Genomic DNA, 18,980 nt, shown 5'->3' with positions numbered 1-18,980 from the left:
ACCACAAAATCTCCCTTTCCCTGCCCCATAAAAGCAGGGATCTAAACTAGGAAAAATGTCTTGCTGCCCTTCTAGTATGGCTTTACTTCCTAGCCTTCTCCCTGCCTCTCCTCACCTGGAAGCAGAGGTCTGGGCACTACCAAAGGTAGAGAAAACAATGCCACTGAGGGAGCTCTGAATCACTGCCTCCCAACAAATTCCTCCAGCCTCTCCCAGGATTGCCAGGCTGGAGCTGTTCCTGCTGTGCATGGCCCGGCGCGATGCTGCCGACCCGCGGGAGGCCCTGCACAGCAATTTATTCTGAGTTATCTGAGGTCAGGAAAAGGAGAAGCGGGTCAGGTCTGTAAAGCTCTCTGGCAAAGTGGGCTGTTAATGCTCGAGGCCAGCGATGCACCTACTGAGCTAACCCATGGGCTACAAGTGGGGACTTTACACACTGGAAGGATGAAAACAGCAATAAACAAGCCTGCAGCAGTCAGGAGGAAAAGGGAGAGAGAGGCCTGTTATGGCTCCACAGATGGAGACACAGGTTCAGGGGACAGCTGGCCAAGGAATCGGAGAAGTAGAGGCGGCTCCTGGGACTGTGGGATCAACTGAAAGAAGGTAAACTCTGACACCAGGGATATGGCTGTTTTGCCTACAGATATGAAGTCCCAACTCAGGTAAGAACAGCACAGTTGGTTGGACTTACATCCCACAAGCATCAAGGCAGCAGCTAGGTTAGCTGGAATACCTAGACCTTAGTCCCCAGTGCCAGAAGGAAGGGGGCTCTCCCACGGAAAGGGAGCTGACTTCCCCTGACCACTGACAGCGTTTGATCTGAAGAGAGAAGCTCATGAAGGAACACAGGACAATGCCCCAACAGCACTGGGTTCCTCTGTCACAGAAATTCCTTAAGGTTGAAGGGTGTCAAAGTCTGTAGGTGACATGTGGCTCTTGTCACGTAACATTCATTTGCACAGCATTTTTGGTACCACAGAGGTCCAAGTACTCACTCATTACGTACCTTTTAAAAATGAGAAGTTTAGCAAATATTTTTGTTTCATTTTTCTAGTCAAGAAACAATTACTAGACAAGTCACACTGATCAGCTGCTTTATCAGCTCAAGTATATTGTAAAAAGTAATTACACATGCAAAAATTTCATACAAGCTCTTCCAAAGATAGCATCTGGTACATAAATGCCAGGCTTTTGTGACTTTTAAAATAGTTATGCTCTCCAACAAGCTTACCAATGGCAATGTACAGGTATATTAGAAATACACAATTTACCCAACAAACACCACCCCCCCTCCCCCCGCCCCCGACTGATTAAAATGCAGTGATAGACTCAGCTGGAAGAGTGATGGCTTTGAATTCTGTCAAGAAGTTTTTCTGCCACAGGTTTGAACTCTCTTTCCCAATACACTCTTTGGGAGTCCTTTATATCTCTGTCAAGGCTGCACTCCAACTCTACCTCTTCATCTGTAATCAAGGAAAATACCATCATCAGTTCCAAATAAAAATATATTCAACTACATGTTTTGTGACACATAAAACTTACCAGCTGTGTATGCTGATGGCTTAAAAACTACTGCACTTAAGAGAAGTTAAGTATCACTGTCTGAGGGTCCTATATTTAATTGAAAATAAAGGATGCTAAAGGTCAGTAGAACAGTGAAAACGGTACTGCAGGTTCTTTTATTCTCACATCTCACAGGTGTCTCTGAGACAAAAATTGTCTCTGAGACTGACCATTTACTGTGACTGTCACTCTGGAAAGTACCCAGGGTTTAACACTGTCCACAGCAGTTTTGCTGAGGTAAGGAATCCATTCATCTAACTACAACTGTGTTTTTCCTGTCCCAAATTGCTTTGCTAATCTGGAGACTCCTTCAAACTCTATCTACTCTCACTCTGAAGGAACTTGAGCCACACTACTTATTGTATTTTCTGATGCCCTCCCTTCCTCACAAATTTCAAAAAACAACAGGACAGTCTTTATTAAAGACAATGTTAGGAATGAAAGGAAGCCATCAGTCATTTTCCCCCTCCATTTTGCTAGGCATTGGATGTGGCAAAGAGACAAAATCTTAGAAAAAACAGAAATCAGTCTGCAACCAAAAGCATTCTCCTGAATCAGGAATCCACAACTAATAATGCTGAACTAATGTTTTCACACAGTTAACCAGAAGGATATTTGACAGCCTTTAGGCCATAAACAGACCTAAAATGAAGGTAGAATCCTGCTCCAAATGAGCAGTACTTAACCCTTGGCCTACACTATGAAAATGCACCAGATTCACAATGTGTTAAATAAGTAACTCTGTAAGGGAGCTTATTGCACAGTCACAGCAGGTAAAGGCAACTTGGGGCTGAAGAGAAAGTTCAGTTACCCACATTTTGAGTCAAACTTAATGTAGAAAAGAGATGCTCCAACAGCGCTTACTCCCATCCAAAAGCACGCCAAGGTGCCTGTGCAGATCAGATGGCCTGAGCTCAGACAGGTATGAAGGAGGAAATGACATTCCTGTGTGTGGAGATGGGCTCCAGCTCACACAAATTTACCAGCAACTGCAAACAGTACTTGGCTCCTGTGCCACTACACTGCAACTACCAAAATTAAAGACGGACTGAGAGGGAGAAAGATTCCCAAAGGGGTTCTACGTAAGGAGATGACATTTAGAGTCTTTCTGTAATAAAAATAAAGAGGAAAAGAACACCCATTCTTTCAAGAAGGACATCATAGCTCTTCAGGAAGAAAACTTGTTATCAGAGATAAAATCCAGCCTCTAACATCAAATCTATATTTGATGATGTCATAATTTAGGTTGGAAAAAACCTCTGGAGCAGAGTCACCATGTATCAGTTTGCTCTAGTCTGTGCAGTGTTGCAGCCTGTTCCAGTGCTTAATGCCTGCCACAATGGAAATCTCTTTTCCTCATGTTTAATTGGAATTTTGTCTTATTGCAAGCTGTGCTCCTTAGCTCGTGTCCTATCAATGGTACAGTAACCTAACATATCTAAAATCAATCTCAGCAGCAGAGAAGCCAGAGACCCTGAAGTGGAAAATAAGGGATTGTGAAGTTTGTTTTCAAGGAGATTTGCTTTGCCTACTTCTCTGGTTTTTTCTACCGAAATTAACTCTGTTCTAACACAGAGCGAGAGGCATTCCTCCCTTTTATTAGGCAGCTGTGCTCCCCAGAAGTCAACTGAGTATTTATGGAATCACTGAGGTCGAGAATTCCAGCCTACAAGAACAAGGGTCAGAAGCAGTTCAAAGCTGAAGTGTTGAACTGAAACAGTAAATTTCCCAAAGCAGAACGTGAGTAACACTGTGGATCAGTGAGGATCAGTGTTCCGCATGCAAGCTGTGCATCCTCAGATAATTTAATTTTCCCACGACTGTCCTCAAAAACCAGCAATATTGGATCCTGGCCAAAGAGCATATGTGCTGGCTGCAAGCCCAGGAGCAAAGACAAACACACTGGGCCTGCATGCTGTGGGGGAAACTGGAGAGTGGAGTGCAGACTCCTGCAGTCTGCAAGGGCTGCCCATCCTTGAAACACCAGGAAGACAGGGGCTGGGAGTCCTGGAAGCTCCGTCATGTCATGTAAGAGTTCACACAGATTGAGATTCCAAAATAACTTCCTGGAACTGATAGTGGAGGTAAAAGTCAGCACAATAAAAAGTCTGGTGAGAGAGGAAGGAACCTTCTTTTCAGTGAAAGACCAAACAGAAGAATGTTCCCAAGACAGAAGCTCATCTCCACCACTGCTTGTGAGGGTCTGGGCCATGGCAAAGCTGCTGCCAGGGGCCTGGGAACAGCAGCCTCCAGAAGCTCTGAGCCAGCAGAGTGACATGAAACTCAAGAGCAGTTGAAAGAAGGTGAATGACAAGTGCCATTGGAAAGCAGGGCCACTGTATCCCAGGCTGCTGGGATCAGGCAGGGAAAAAGAAAGACAAAGAGTGCCCTTTGTCCCCTTTCTCTTGGGCACATCTTTTCAGGGCATTTCCCTTCCCTTTTGCTTACTTGTATCTTTTATCATCCTGTGCCAGATGGGGGAGGGAAAAATAAAGGGGAGGAGGCCAAGAACAGCAGGTGAAGCGAGGTGTCTGCTGTGCCATGCTCCACTTTTTCCGCTTCCTGAGGGTGTGCTGACGCTCAAGTACGGTTTGCTGGCTGTCAGCAGTTGCCTCCTGCTTCCTGAATGATAGAATCAGAGCAATGACAGTTCAAGGCTGTTACTGGACACAATGGGAGGAGGAAGATGTAGGACAATATTAACCAGCTGCTATTACTAAGATTTGTTGGCTCTCTGCACACAGAGGAACCAGATCCAATGAATAAGATGTGCTTTTTCTACAGTTCCTCTTCTGACTACAGTGGCCTGAATGTGATAGAATGTAGAATGACTGGCCTTCTGATTTAATTCTAACCTATTCCTAATTAATTACCATTACAGCTGCATTACAATCACAGCTGTAACTGCAACTGCAATTGTACATGAACTTCCAGTTCATGAAAGTTATACTATTCAATGAGAGTTACAATTGCTATCCGGCCTGGACTCTGTAGTCAAATCAATTGCTTCAATAAGCAGTATTAAATGCAGAGGAAAAAAATAAGCACATACTTTCTACAACAAAGATATATACTCCTCACTGTGTGCCAGAAAATTCAAGCATGATTGTGGCTGTAAAGTTTGCAGGTCACTTGTACAATGTTAAACAGTGCAGTGATAACCCTGAAACACTGCTGTTTTCGGATAAATAGATGGAATTACTGCACACATTAAGATAAAGTCCATCATAGCAAGGAATGTAACACAAGGAACTATTACAGCAGTGAACATCAGCAATTCTGCTGTAACTGGAAAAAAAATCCTCACAAATCCACCCACTTTCTGATTGTCTTCAACAAAAGAGACCATGAGATTTCACATTCTGTCTGGGTCTGACAGCAAGTATATACGTATTTTATCAATTTCCAATTAAAACTATATCAAATATAGTTCATTTCCTTCCATTTAATTTATATTTTAAAGGGGTTTTTTAAGATAGTTGCAAGTGATCTACCCAAAATAAAATCATAAGCAAAGCAGTGCTCAAAAACTAAAGGATGAAAATTACATATACCAACTACAGGACTATTACACAGGCATTGAACTCTAAAATTTGAAGCAAAAGTAAATGCCCAGATGAAAAGATCCCACTGGGTAAGCAAATCAATGTCCTTACATTCACCTTTCAGTGGGCAATGAGCACACCCTTCCTGGCTTTAGGGAGCAGATGAGATTGTCAGGATGTTGCCCTTGCCCACAGGGTGACCATGGAGAAAAAAAGGAAGGGGGCCAGGCAGCAAAGTCAGCCTGCTGCACCCCAGAAATGCCACGATTCCCAGGGGTCCTGTGTGTGCTGCACAGGGACCACTGTGCTGCTGGACAGTCCACACTGACCAGCCACTGAAAGCTGCAGAACAGACTTACCACCCAAACTAATCCTGCTTTGATTTTGCTCCTTTCACTTCTTTCATTGAGGAGAAGAGACCAAGACAGCGAGTCTCACCTAGGAGTGCTGTGAGCAGCACCAGCAGCGTGTCGGTGTCTCCTCCGAAGCAAGAAGCCGCGCTCGTCACACTCTCGCTGTAGTTCCACAGGGTTTTGCAGATCAAACATGAGAGCTGCCAGTCGGCAGGCCCAAAGTCTTGTAAGCAGTCAACCAACCTGTCAGTACCACACAAAACCATGTTTTTGTTTGTTCCATGGACTTTTCTCCTGAACTCTTCAAAATCTGGCAGTCTAGAAATGTAAGCAAGCTCCTTGGAAGTTGGCAGGAAAATTCTGTGTTAATTAACTTCAGATGCTTCTTTCTTGCTCAGTAACTTCCCCCTTTCCATTTAGTGTAGCTCCACAAGGACGTGGACATGCTTTTGTCTACATATACATGTGTGCCTGCCTGCAACTGCCCATCCTCTGTAACTTTCTAACCCAACTGACCCATTTCACCCACATACTTTGCAAATTTAACCATTTCAAAGACACTAAAATTCCATCAAATTTCATTGTAATCTGTGACTCTCCCAAACCTGTGACTACCACTAAAGCAGAGATTGTAATCCAAGCCAAACTTTATCAGGCACCAATGATTCATCTGGAAAAGGTGGTGCAGAAAAAGCTTCAGTCAGAATATCCATCTTAGTCAGAATACACATCAGACCATCTCACCAAAAAAAAAACCAAATCCAAAGGAAGTTGCTACTTCCATGATCAAAGAACTACCTTTCACAATCACTGAAGTCGCACAGTTTTGCAGATCTCACCCATTCTTGCATTTCCTCAGCCTCCCAAGGGACTCCTTTCAGAAATTCCTGGTTTATTAAGGACCATTAGGTTTCTCCCTTCCTTGCAGACACCAAATGCAGGCTGGATCCTAAACAGGACTCTGAAATGAAGCTGCAACTTTTCTGCCTGCACCAGTTTACACACGCTGGTGGCTATCCAGAGCTGCCATTTCCAAACTGCAGAGTTCCCAGGTCCTGGGGCTGCAGAAGTAAACCTCTTCCACCTGCTCTCTCTGGTGACCTCTCCAACAGTAATCCATCACTGCCGTTCTCTTCTTCAACCTTAGGATCCCCTCCTTCCCTCACTTTTCCACTTCACAGAGAGATTTATAATCTGTTGATTAGTAAAGGATAACTACTATATTTAGGTATGGCTGAAAATAACAGTCATTGAAGACCACACAAAAAGAGGTCTGCTTTTTTTCTCCTCTCTGAAGGTAGTCATTGTGGAACAACAGGAGGCATCTAACAAAAAGCCGAAAGAACTTGCCCCTATTTTTTTTTTTTTTACTTTGACTCTCTGATAAGACTAATTCTCTATTTTCTTTGGGCCACTACATATTGGTACAATAACCTCAGTCCCAAAAAATCCATAGAGCTGGTTTGGCACAGTCAGAATGATCTCCTTAACAATCACTTCCAAATTCTCTAGATTCATTCCATGCCGTTACTGTTTTTTTGTACTTTCCCTCACAAATTTTCAGACACAGTATAGAAAATGCTGAATTTGTATGATTTTATAGGCTACAGAATATTCTATATAATAGAAATTTCTCACATTTATTACTCAATTTGCCAGCAACTTATTTTTATTCTCATTTTCCAGCTTTATATTGTAAGTTAACTAGAACATGGGAAGGAAGGACGAGAAGACTATCCATTGTTTACAGTGTATAAAAAAGTAATTACACGATGTATGAACAGGAAAGCATTTCAAAGTGAGACATATTGTTTCCTAACTGTGAGCTGTACCAACTGCTTTACAAGCACAGGAACATGATCTTTCATGTTGCTCCAATTAAGCTGGATCCGCTATTATCTGAAGATCAAAGCCACAAGTGTTGCATCCACAGTGGTTTTTCAAGGTCTAATATCCCTTACAATGTTATAGTGCCTTAAACTTGAACTCCCAGAGAGAGAAGACTGGGGAGCTGTTCTCTGCCGAGCACGGCTACATCAGGGAGTTTTCCCTAGAAAACCAAGTGGTTACAAAAATTACAAGGGACCATGGGGAATATCAGTTCCTGAAGTACCTTCACACTTGCCCAGAGACACACTGACTGTGCTGCTCACTGTAGCCCACCTAGGATCCAGTTAAGCCAAGCACAAGCAGCTGCTGCAAAGCCAGGCCTTAGTTGCTTTCTTCTATGGTACCCTCTGCTGTGTACATCACAGAGGGTCTTTGGGAGACTTTTCTGTGGGGTTTGGCTTGTATGAAAGGCTTGCTCTCAAAGAACTTTAAATATCAAGTATGTCCTATGCTGGCATCTTTATTACAAGCTACTAGTCCCAGTAAAAAATAATCCAATTGAAACTTTTTGACCAAGCTACTCAAAATTGCCTTCACTCAAGCACAATCAGGAACTTACTTTCCAATTCCTCCTTCTTCCATCAGAAAAGCTCGTTTGTTCTCATCTACTGTGAGATTGAGCAGAACTCCACAGGCAGGAAAACAGAACTCTCGGTTCTTGGAATCGAGCAAAGCAATCATGAACTTGTATACTGGATTGTAAAGAAGGAAACAATATTACTATTAGGAAGATGGATTTACCATACAAGTGGCACTACAACATACCTATTAGACCGTAGTCAAATGTGGGATACCCTATGTAAAAATTCACCCTTGTAGCGTATTACCTCCTTGTATTAGAGGAGGCATATAACAGAGTAACATCATGCTGAACACCAGTTTCTATTAAAACAATAAACCAGGGATTGCAGTAATAAAAATACACCAAAGAAATGTGAAAATCCCATCAGAAGACGTTAATTGAATTGCAAACTGAATTGCAGCTTATTTCTTGAAAGTATCACCTCCCATCCCCCCGCACCCTTTCCATTCCGGAGTCAGCAGAAACTGCAAGGATTTGGCACGTGGCACTCAGAAAGGGAAGTTCTTTCCCCTGTGAGTGCAGGGTTGCCCCAGACTGCCCCAAGTCTAGCTGGAAGTGCAGCAGCCTGGGGATCCTGTGTGAGCCAGGCACAGACGTGCAGCATCCCACGGCACCTGCTGGCACTGTGGAGCCAACCCCAGCCAGGGAGCTGGGCTGGCCTCACTGAGAGGAAGCCTCTCAGCAATTCCTGAGCTTGGCACACCAAAGCTACAGTCTCTCCCAGCTGGAAAATGTAGTCCTTTGACTGAGACTGTTCACCACAAACCAGCTACCAAGGGTCACTTCTCCCTTCAAATACGGTGATGTGCCACCCTTGGAATAAAGAGCTGCATACTGTGGCATCATCATACCAATTTCAGCACCAAGATGCAGACCAAAAAAACCCCAAATTTACAGTGAACTGGTGTCTAAGATGATGACACGCCCTCTGTGGATAACAAGAAGTTGCCATTTTTCCCAAAGCTCTTTAGATACACAAGTAAAAGGACTTGAGAAGACTTGTATCCTGCTTCACCCTGAGGCAAGCAGGAGGTCGTTGCTGAGGCAGTCAAATCCTAGCCACATGTTATGAAGTGCTAACAAGCTGTCCAGTATAGGAACCAAAAATCTGAAATTACAAACCTAAATGAGATTTTAGTTGGATTTTCATTTTACACTGTATCACTACTAACTTGCAGGATCTGAAAAGCTATTTGAGTAAAGGGAAATTTCAAATTTGAAACTTTCAGAAAAAGAGTGTTTGCATATTTACGGTTGTGAAAGTACCATGGCACATTTTTTCCTACTCGGATATTTCCATGTTAATGACACTGAAATAAAATGGTGTTTATGATGACTATTATTGGATCCTAATGTTTGCCTAATTTGCAAAACATCAGGGAAGATTGCTTCTACCCTTTAACTGAGACAGCTTATTAATAATCTTTTCTTTTTAGAACCATGGACATTTAAAAATAGAAGTCCTACAAATGCAAAAGTAACTCACTCTTCTTCTGCATGATGAAGTCACGGATCTCATGATGCTGGGAAAGATTGCCAAACACTCTGACAGCCTCCACAACTGCATCCATATTGTCACTCATTAGCAGCTTTAAAAGCACTATTGGTTTGCAGAAAAATTAAATAGAAAGAATTACTTGTAAGTCACAAATATATGGTTGTTTATCAGTGAATATCAGAATGCAAACAGCAACAGCAATAAATGTAATAAATGGCAGCAGTTGTCTGTCTGGTGGTAGCAAAGGGGGTGAGCTGATGGTAGAACAAGAATGAAATTGTGTAGGGCTTTGAAGATAAGACAAAGAGCTCCAATATGGGACTAAATGCAAAGGAACAAATGAGGAGTTATGGAGACAATCTAAGCACAGTTGTAATAATGGGAGCCAGTTTTACTATGCAGTTTTGAGTGGGCTCATGTGAAAATCCAGGAAGACATAACTTAAAAAACATTGTAATATATAAGAGAATTGATTTAGATCCTGAACAGATGGTCTTATGGTGGGATGTTTCTTAAAGCTCAAATTATTTTCTGACATTAGCTCTGTTTTCTCTCAGTTCTTCTGAGAGAAGAAGTAAAAAGCAAACACATTTTCTCTGAACAGCTCCTTAATATTGTCCCAATCTGAAGCATTCACTTCTTTGCTGCTCTTCTGCTTTGAGACCTTCAACACTTCCTAGGAAGAGCTACCATCATGGAGGATTTTGGTGCACGGCAGAAGAGTGACGTTACAGAAGTTAGATTTATCACTCTTCTGTGAGTACAAAGCAAAGAACTGAAATCAGTCCATCATACAGAGGATTCAAATAAGTCAATCCTTAGTCCTTCATACAAAAGATAAGAGAAAAAAATATAGAAGGGAGGTGGGCTTCCTTCTCATTACTTCTGCCTCTGGATATTGCAATACTGAACACACCTTGAACTTGGTCTTAAAGAGACATATGAAGGGATTTTGTTCTTCACTCATATCAAACAGCAAGTATTCTCACAACATCTGCAGGAGCAGAAAGCCTGCCGGTGTTCCATCAAAAGGTTTCCTCTTTCCTCATATCAGGAAGATGATGGGACTAGTTCCATATGTTAACAAATAGGACCAGAGAGAAGTAACACCAGTTCAACCAGCAACAAGAGGGAGCTGGCTTATAGGTGATAAAATGAGTCGTGACAGAGCAGCAGAGCTGTTACCTACTGAGAATATACTGTCTACCAGTCCAGGCATGGGCTGACAGCCAGGATATGTTTTCCTATTCCTCATTCTACCTGTTGTGCAAACTTCAGGTGCTGTCTCTCCCCAATGTCTTGTCTGTTTAGACAGAGAGATGTGCAAGACAAGCCTCTCTACCTTTTGTACAACATTAACACAGTATCCCAGAAGTCAGTGCAGTTCCTACACATAACTGATTCTTGTCCATAATGTCAGAAGGGAGAGAATCACTCAATACAATATTGACAATGGATTTACAAGCCAGAAATAGACAGAAATCAAATTTTACAGGTACAGAAAGTAACAAGAAGAAAAAAACCCTCTTGCCATACTGTGATTAGAAGGAAAAAACAACATGCTTATTTTGGCTCAGGTATATGGATTTTGAACAAATCTAGCAAAAATTGCTGAACAGAAAACAATACAGAAAATTTCTTTTCAGAGGAAAAAAAGGGGTTTTGTGAACAACCCAACTATTTTCATGTATGTCATAGTATTATTTTCAAAAAAAAGGGGAAATCATCAATTAATAAATTTAGCCCTATGAACTTTATACTCCTGCAATATAACACCACAAAATGTTACCAGTGTCTTTACTTTTAATTGTGTCAAAATGTTTCTGCTTTATAAAAGCAATACAAAAAGTACTAGCTCAAAAGTCCTTACTTTCAGCAATGTGTAGCTTCTTGTCTTGAACTGCAGAGTTCTTCACTTGGTAGTAGGACAAATTGTTGATTGTTGTTGCAGCATTGATGACCAGCTCTTCACAGGCATCAACTGACTTGTATTCTGAGTAAAAAAAAAACCCAAACCATAAGCATATGTAGATAAACACACACATGTCTAATGTTGCAGTGCATTAGATCCCAGAAGCAAGCTGAGTGTACACGGCCACTGCTACAGTCAAACCTTCTGCTGTTCAGTAACATGGCAGAAGCTGACAGGAACACCTGATCCAAAAATTGGAATACAAAACCACTCTTGCCCATCATTAATTTACAGAAATCAGGCAACGTAGTTTAAAATTTAGTTAATTAAGACATTTTACATATCCTGTTTGCTGTTTTAAGATGGCACTGAGGAGAGTCCACATGAAGAAACAGAGCTGTGTGATAGACATGGAGAAATGCCAAGGACTATTACACTGAACTTTCAGGTACCTAGGGAAAAAAATGGATAAAATTCCTTCAACAATATTGGAAAGATTTTTCTTTTAGAGTGCCTGACAGAATATTAACCTGTATAAAAGTCTGAAAGACTTTTTTGTCCGAGGTCTCTGGCCTCAGAAGCCAAGAGTGAAGAAAATAAAAGAGGGGTAAGTTCATAGGGAGACAGAACGTTTTGTAGTAAACTGACTGACAGAGTGCCCAAGAAGAGGAGAGGGTGGCAGAGAGAAGCTTTGAAGGTCAAAAGCACTTACAAAATCATTAAGACAGTTTCAACCCATGAGACAGAACCAAGTTGTGAGTCTGACTTGTCTCATCCCTCATGACGGGTAAGACAGTGTACAATCACGTTGATTATCTTAACATAATATTTAATGTTCTCATTACACAGTAAAATATACTGAGCTGTTTAAGATGTATCTTGTCACAGTTAAACTCTCTTATGGGAAGAACAGACAAGCCCTGGTCTGTAATTAGATTTACAAGGGGATCAGTAAGTGGTAAAAGAACTGCAGTCCTAATCCTCCATTTGGAGGGAGACACTCTCTTCCATCTCAAAGAGATAAAAGGTTGGAAGATTGAAAAAGAAGAAAAAAGTAAGAGAAAACTCTTTGAAGAGGCTGAAAGTTATGGGCGCAGAGAACAGAAACAACACTTAATCCAAACCAGTCACAAAAAATGCAAACCTTAAAAAAAACCCAAACCACCACCAAACACATCTATTTGGCACCTGATAAGAAAAAACTTTCCTTATATATTAACTCTCAGTGAGATGTGTTTAAAATAAAATTTGTTTTCCTATCTTTAATGATCCTATCTGCAAATCTGATCACTGAATTAAAGACTTCTACAACATCCTTCCCCAGATACTGAAAAGTCAGTACCAAAGTAGCAATGCTTCCACTATCTTAAGCAGACCTTCTACATAAAACAGTTTATGAATATCAGCCAATTGACTTTGGGGTTTTTTTGCAATGGGAAGTCCTAAACTCTTCTTACAGGCTGAACAAAGATAACAAACACAACATAAATTTTATTACCTAGCACTGTAACAAGTAATCCTACAACAGGATGGGCAGCTGCCAGAGCTGTGCCTACTCTAGGGTGAATGGAGAGATTGGCCAGCACTCTTATCAGTTTTATCAGAACATCTTCTGCTTCTGAAGGATACTTTAGGTGTTTTCCTTGTCTATCATGGTGCCATGTCGGTGCATCCAAATCAAGTTCATAGTAGGTTTGGAACAATGATATCAAGGTGTTAACACTTTCTTTTTCTTGAAAAAATTGCTCCCGAGACTGGTCATTCTTTGCTGTTAAATTACCAAGAATGAAGATGATACGGACAACCAAATCCTGTAACATAAATAAACAAAATCCTGTAAAATAAGGATCCATGTAAAATAAATTCCTGTAAAATAAAAACATATATCCTGTAAAACAAATAATCAAACATGGAAAACAGCAGAAGGTGGCAGCTGCTTAAAAGAAGGTAATACTTCATCTGCTTCCCAATTCAGATAATATCACATCAAGAACAACTGAAGGAATGCCAAACACAGCAACCAGAAATAATTTTTTATGCTACCAATTTTCATAACCTGATTTACAGATGGAATCAAAAACATCTGACAAAACAAGTATAGCACTGGAGTAATTACTAATGAGATATACTTAGTACAGGTCATCTATTTTTACCAAGCCCACAGTAATCTTAAAACATCTTAAAACTGTACTTTATATAATCAGAATAATCATATGGGCTAGAATTTACTAATCTTTCAAGTAAGCAAATGTCAGCTATGACAGCAGAGACAACAACCTTTCCTTTTCTAGGCCTGGTAACCATTGTAGAGGTTAAACTCCTTCCCTTTGATTTGTTACTGTTAAATCCAAATTAGGTTTTATTCATTCTAATTGCTTCCAGACAGCTTAATTATTTGTTCCAGATTTTTACCAGAAATACAATCTAAATCAACTGGTCTTCCTCCTCTTTCTCCTTTTAAAAACAGGCATCCTACAATCTTTCAATATTTCGTAACTTTTCAAGAATCTCAAAGATTGGGATCTCCTTTCTGTCCTTTTGTAAACACCAAAAGGTCTATTTCCTCAGCTGGTTTGATGACATTTAATATGCTTCAGCTTGTTTTTTAGTGATAAAAGAATCCAGGCTGAAGTAATGCTCATCTTCTTCTGAACACCAGAGCAATTACTTCCTTGTTGTCTTCTCATTGTACTATAAAAAGTTTTGTTTCTTTTTATGTCTCTTTGTAGTTGCACCTCATATTGTGCTCTGTTGGGGTTTTTTCTGATTTTATATGGTCTTCATACCCTTTTATTTTTATCATTGCTGAATGAGAACTACTTTCTAGTTCTGTAAGGTATCTTGAGATCTCATGACTTAACCACATTGCTCTCCTAAAGCACTTTCTAGCCTGACCTTCATTTTGTACATACTGAGATACAACCTTTTAGTGGCAAGACTAAAACTGAATCCTAACTGAATGGCATCCAATGACATCCCCATCTTTTTCTTATCTGCCAGTATGTGACAAGAAAAAAAATTTTGAAAGTCTAAAGTAACTCATGTTTAAATGACTTAAAATATTTCCCTCTGTCACTTGCATCAAAACCTACTCATTTTACAAAAAGTCTGTAGCTTTAGCTTAGTGGTGCAGGTAAAGTAACAGCATTTCTTCAAGTACATGAGAATCATCTACCTTTAGCTGCTAATCTGCTGTACTTGCAATAACCTAGAATTTTGCTAAACAATTCATACACTGTTTTTCTTCAAATATAATTATAGTTACACATATTCTAACCCTCCCTGTTATTAGTACCATAAGTTAACCAGGCACAGTTTAATTTGTTAAAGCATACAAGCTAATACTGAATGAAAAAAGATGTTTAGGCAGCAACTCCTTCTTTGATACATGCCTTCACCAGTAAGTTTCAGGTCTACAGCTTCTGCCACAAGACACTGGCAATAACATCCTCTCAGGAAGATGAGTGCTATGCCCGAACATGAGAAGCAGCAGTCTCCTAAGTGAGGAAATGGTTTTCACATCCAAGTATTTAATAATATCACTCTGTAGGACCTACTTCATCTTTTGTTTTTAACTAGGCATCACATTTTTGTTAGGATCTAAATGTCATCAAGACAATTTTTTTATGAATATTCTTAATGACTAACCACTAAGAGCTTTCACCTTTGCTGCCACAACACCCAACTCACAAAGGCTGTAAAAATTTGAAACAAACAACTGATGAATCAGAAGAGAGAACTGAAAAAAGCAGGCAGTCTAGTTTGACTCGTTTATATTGACTTTCTAATTTTGGTCAAAATGATATCAGCCCAGCAACAGCTCTACCCAATCAGGAAAGAGACAAACAGGTACCGCACAGCAATCAACTGGTATTTTGAGAACTGTGATCTCAGCTGTGCTTTCCACCTACAGCCCAGCAAAACAAACTTATAAAATACTTCTTTTTTAGCTAAGCACATCCGGCTTTAATAGAATAGTACCAAGGTTTCATTATCTTCCAGTGAAAATTTAACTAGCAAAGTCAAAGAGGAAAGCTGTACAACTTCTCCTGAGTACTACAATGCTCAAGGGTTTGTATTATTTTTGGGTATATTTCTTTAAATGCTCATGGCTAAGGATGGCAAGAGTAAGAAACACCATCAACAATGGTTGTGTAAAAAAATACATGCAAAACTACACAATATCTTGAAATTGCTTGGAAGACTAAACCTGTGCAAGGCCCATGGGCCTTTCTGTACACAGCACCTTTCTGCACACAGCAAAAAAATCAATATAATGGAGATTACTATGGATTTCCATGTTTGGAGTAGTAACTGCATACGGAATTTCAGAAATTCTTTCACACTTATAGAAAAATTACATTTATTAGATCAATTTACATAATACGGAAGTTTAAACATGTATTGCACTGAAGACAAACTAGATTAAAGATAGAAATTACAGTCCATTATTTAATCTTTTTATAGTGAGGCATTCATGTGAGACATGATGAACACAGACTTTACTCAAACCTGAGTGGAAGGCTATATATGAGAGCACACAGCTTCCCTTACACAAATAAACTTGAACAAACAAATCAAGAAAAGCTTGAAAAGATCATTTTCTTTGCTTCCTATCTGTGAAGAAACTGTGATATGTTGGGTTTTGAGGTTGTAATGGCACCACATATTCCATCAGCATTTAACTTATTTTTCTGGCAACTGAAACATCAACATTTGATCATCACAGACATCAAAGATTTTTTTTGCTTATCTACTTCTAAAATTCTCTTCCTTGCACTGCCCTAGTGGCAAAGGTACCCCACGTCCCTGCTGAGTCACAGAACCTGACAACAGTTTATCTTGGCAATAAAAGTACACCTGTCTTTCAGTGTAAGCATGATAAGCACAGGTACAGACTGTACAGGCGTCCTTATCAGTACGGAAGGAAAGCAAATTAGGTCAGTGGTTTCTAACTAAAAGCTCAATAAGGAAGGACAGGCCAATCTAGAACCTGTGAATGCTGGCCAAGTACCTGTTGTTACTTTATTTGGTGTCTGAAGCCTCAGAATGAGGGCCATGGTACAAAACAAAAGGTCAGATGCCAGCAGCTGAGTTCCTATTGAATCATCGGCTGTAAATGAAATCTTCTTTCCATGTTACACAAATTTCAGTAGAGTTAGCCCAAATTCTACCACCTAGCCTGCTTCTCATTCAAATCTAATTCACACTTCACTTCCAAATTTGTATTTCTGCTTTATTATGCACCTTGGAAAGAAAATCTGGGAGCTTTCTTTGCAGGGTCTGATAGTCTACTTGTAGGCAGAATTACTGTAGTTATAGTAACCCTGAGATAATCTCTTCCAAATACAGTAAAGATTCATCTTGAAGTGACATTCTAGTGGGGAAAATTTCTGTTCAAACCCAGAAATAACAGCTATGACACTATGAAACTCAATTTAAAGAATAAAAAAAGGGGCAGTGGTGTAGGACACCCTGGAAGTATCAAAAACAAATAGACAATCTCTTGACTGAGGAATGTTAAGTAAGGAACAGAGAAGAGAAGTTTTGCCACAGTGACAGCAGGGAGTATCTTGTTAGTAAAGAGAACCTCCTTCCCCCCTCAAATATTAATGTATTTGAGGAGAAGGAGAGAACATCAGTAAAATGTAATTATACTTCTGTGTATCCACACCATAGACCCTGCCCAATAATTTCCAGATCCCAAAATCTGATCTGTTCAGCTAAACTTTTCAGAAAAGGGTTTATTTGCACTTAGTAAATTTCAGCAATCAAGAACGTGTGCTTAGGTTTGTTTGTGGACACCTGGAGACCTGGGAAAGGTAAAGAAGAAAAGCAAGCACACTGGCACCAGAAAAAAACATTTGATGAAAACCTGTGTAGGCTCTCTAAAAAAAAAGTATTTCAGAAATTAAATTAATTTTTAAAAAAGTTGAAAACCCCATCCTCCATGGTATTCCTCCAATGAGTGCTGATCTCTCTGGTTAAAATCTTTATTCTTATTACTACATTAAATTTCAACAGCTTTAGCCCCTATTTCTTATCCGCTCTTTACTTCTACATTAAAAATTGGTCTACTAACAGAAGCGTCTTCCTCATGCAGATTCTATCAATAGGCAGCTTGCTAATGGTCTGACCTTTGTCATGGATAAATAAATTTCCCTGGGGAATTTTAACTCTAATAACTCTTTTAGCTTTTTTTAGAGGTGTTTCCAAGCTTTCAGCATCATTCAGAGAAATTAATTTAAAACCTACAATAACATATTTTTATAAGTGTGTCTCACTAAGCAGTTATATCTTACTATTATTTATATTCTATTGTTTACCTATCTAGTAATTGCAAACACTCACTTGTATGATACTTTTCAATGAAGACTGGTTCATTACGAACTTTGAACACTGCATTTCCGATAATTTTACACTCAGTATACAGATCAAATATTCTGTACTTTTCTTAATATTTTTGCTTTTTCTTTCAGCCAAAGAAAAAAAAAATTACAACTAAGGCATTAGGAAGATGTACATACACTTTTAAGCTCAGCACACTGTCAGAAATCTTACTACAGAGAAAGAGTGACTTTCTGTAGTTATTCACATTTATCAGCAGGGAAATTCCTTCAGAGTTGTCAGAATATTGATCCTGGAATTGCTACTTCCTTCTTGGAAAAAAATAGCAAGTTAAGAGAGAATGATTGATCAGTTATGAATATGCATGTTCACACACAGAACACCAGAGAAAAATCTTGTCTTCTTTGCTCTTTAATTTCATTTAATTACATTAATGATCAATTGCTTTAATGATCATTTCCCTTTTTTAATTGCCCTAGAAACTACTATAATGTTGGGCTACACTGAGGAGGAATACAACTGAAAATATCTACTAGTAAACGTAGGGGAAAAGAACCACATTATTGATGCAAGCTCTTGACAAGCATTTCAGCACAAGTAGTGGCATAAACAGCACTCAATCTCCTTTCCATACAGAGTATCTTTCCTCTCCCACATTGTAGCCTCAGTATTTGTGATCAAGGAAGCATTTGTGTGGCTGTTCAACAAACTAGACAGGAAAGCAATGCAGATGATAACCAGGAAAGGACTGTTTGTTGGGGTTTTTTTTTCAGTTTTAGGGTTATTGGAAGCTGGGTCAGTTCCCTGACATGATGTATCGTGCTCTCACACAAACAACTGTCCTCAGCCCAAATGAGGGATGATGGCACCGAGGAAAAAGTGAGTAACCAAAACACAAAGAACACTTGGGTCAGCACTGATAACCATTTATTTGGAAGCAAGAAGTAGACACAGGAAGACATCACTGCCCCCAATAACAGTGTTAATAAAAAACCCCTGCAGTATTCCAGGAGACTGTGATGGCAATGAGCAGAAGACCAATAACCATCTCAAAGAATTTAAGAGGCAAACGTGTACCTGAACTAAACACAGGTGCAGCACTACACTGTATAAGGAAGAGCCTGTGGTTGCTTCTGGGCATTAAATGACTTGTTTTATGACTGACTGAGACAGACAGATGGTGGGCTCCTGGGAGCTCATCACAGAGTGATCCATAAACCAACCAAAACAACAGCCAGAAAGACCAGTCATGGCATGCAGATAAGCCTCTGCCTAATCAATAAAGCCA

At 39.9% G+C, this 18,980-nt stretch overlaps 1 protein-coding gene across 1 annotated transcript in view; it reads right to left on the bottom strand.

The window, feature by feature from the left end:
• Positions 1-1,108: 1,108 nt before the first annotated feature.
• The window catches only part of ARMC2 (armadillo repeat containing 2), a 61,379-nt gene continuing 43,507 nt past the window's right edge, over positions 1,109-18,980 (bottom strand). The window contains exons 14-19 of the mRNA XM_066315226.1: positions 12,843-13,155; positions 11,303-11,425; positions 9,421-9,534; positions 7,911-8,043; positions 5,547-5,704; positions 1,109-1,463 (exon numbers count right to left, since the gene is read on the bottom strand). Of these exons, the coding sequence (XP_066171323.1) occupies positions 1,330-1,463; positions 5,547-5,704; positions 7,911-8,043; positions 9,421-9,534; positions 11,303-11,425; positions 12,843-13,155 (975 nt within the window). The 3' untranslated portion in view covers positions 1,109-1,329. The remainder of the gene's footprint in view (positions 1,464-5,546; positions 5,705-7,910; positions 8,044-9,420; positions 9,535-11,302; positions 11,426-12,842; positions 13,156-18,980) is intronic.

The sequence above is a fragment of the Sylvia atricapilla genome, chromosome 3 (genome assembly GCF_009819655.1).
Source record: "Sylvia atricapilla isolate bSylAtr1 chromosome 3, bSylAtr1.pri, whole genome shotgun sequence".
Classification (NCBI taxonomy): domain Eukaryota; kingdom Metazoa; phylum Chordata; class Aves; order Passeriformes; family Sylviidae; genus Sylvia; species Sylvia atricapilla.
The sequence above is the reverse complement of the archived record's forward strand: the minus strand, read 5'-3'. Positions and strand labels throughout refer to the sequence as shown.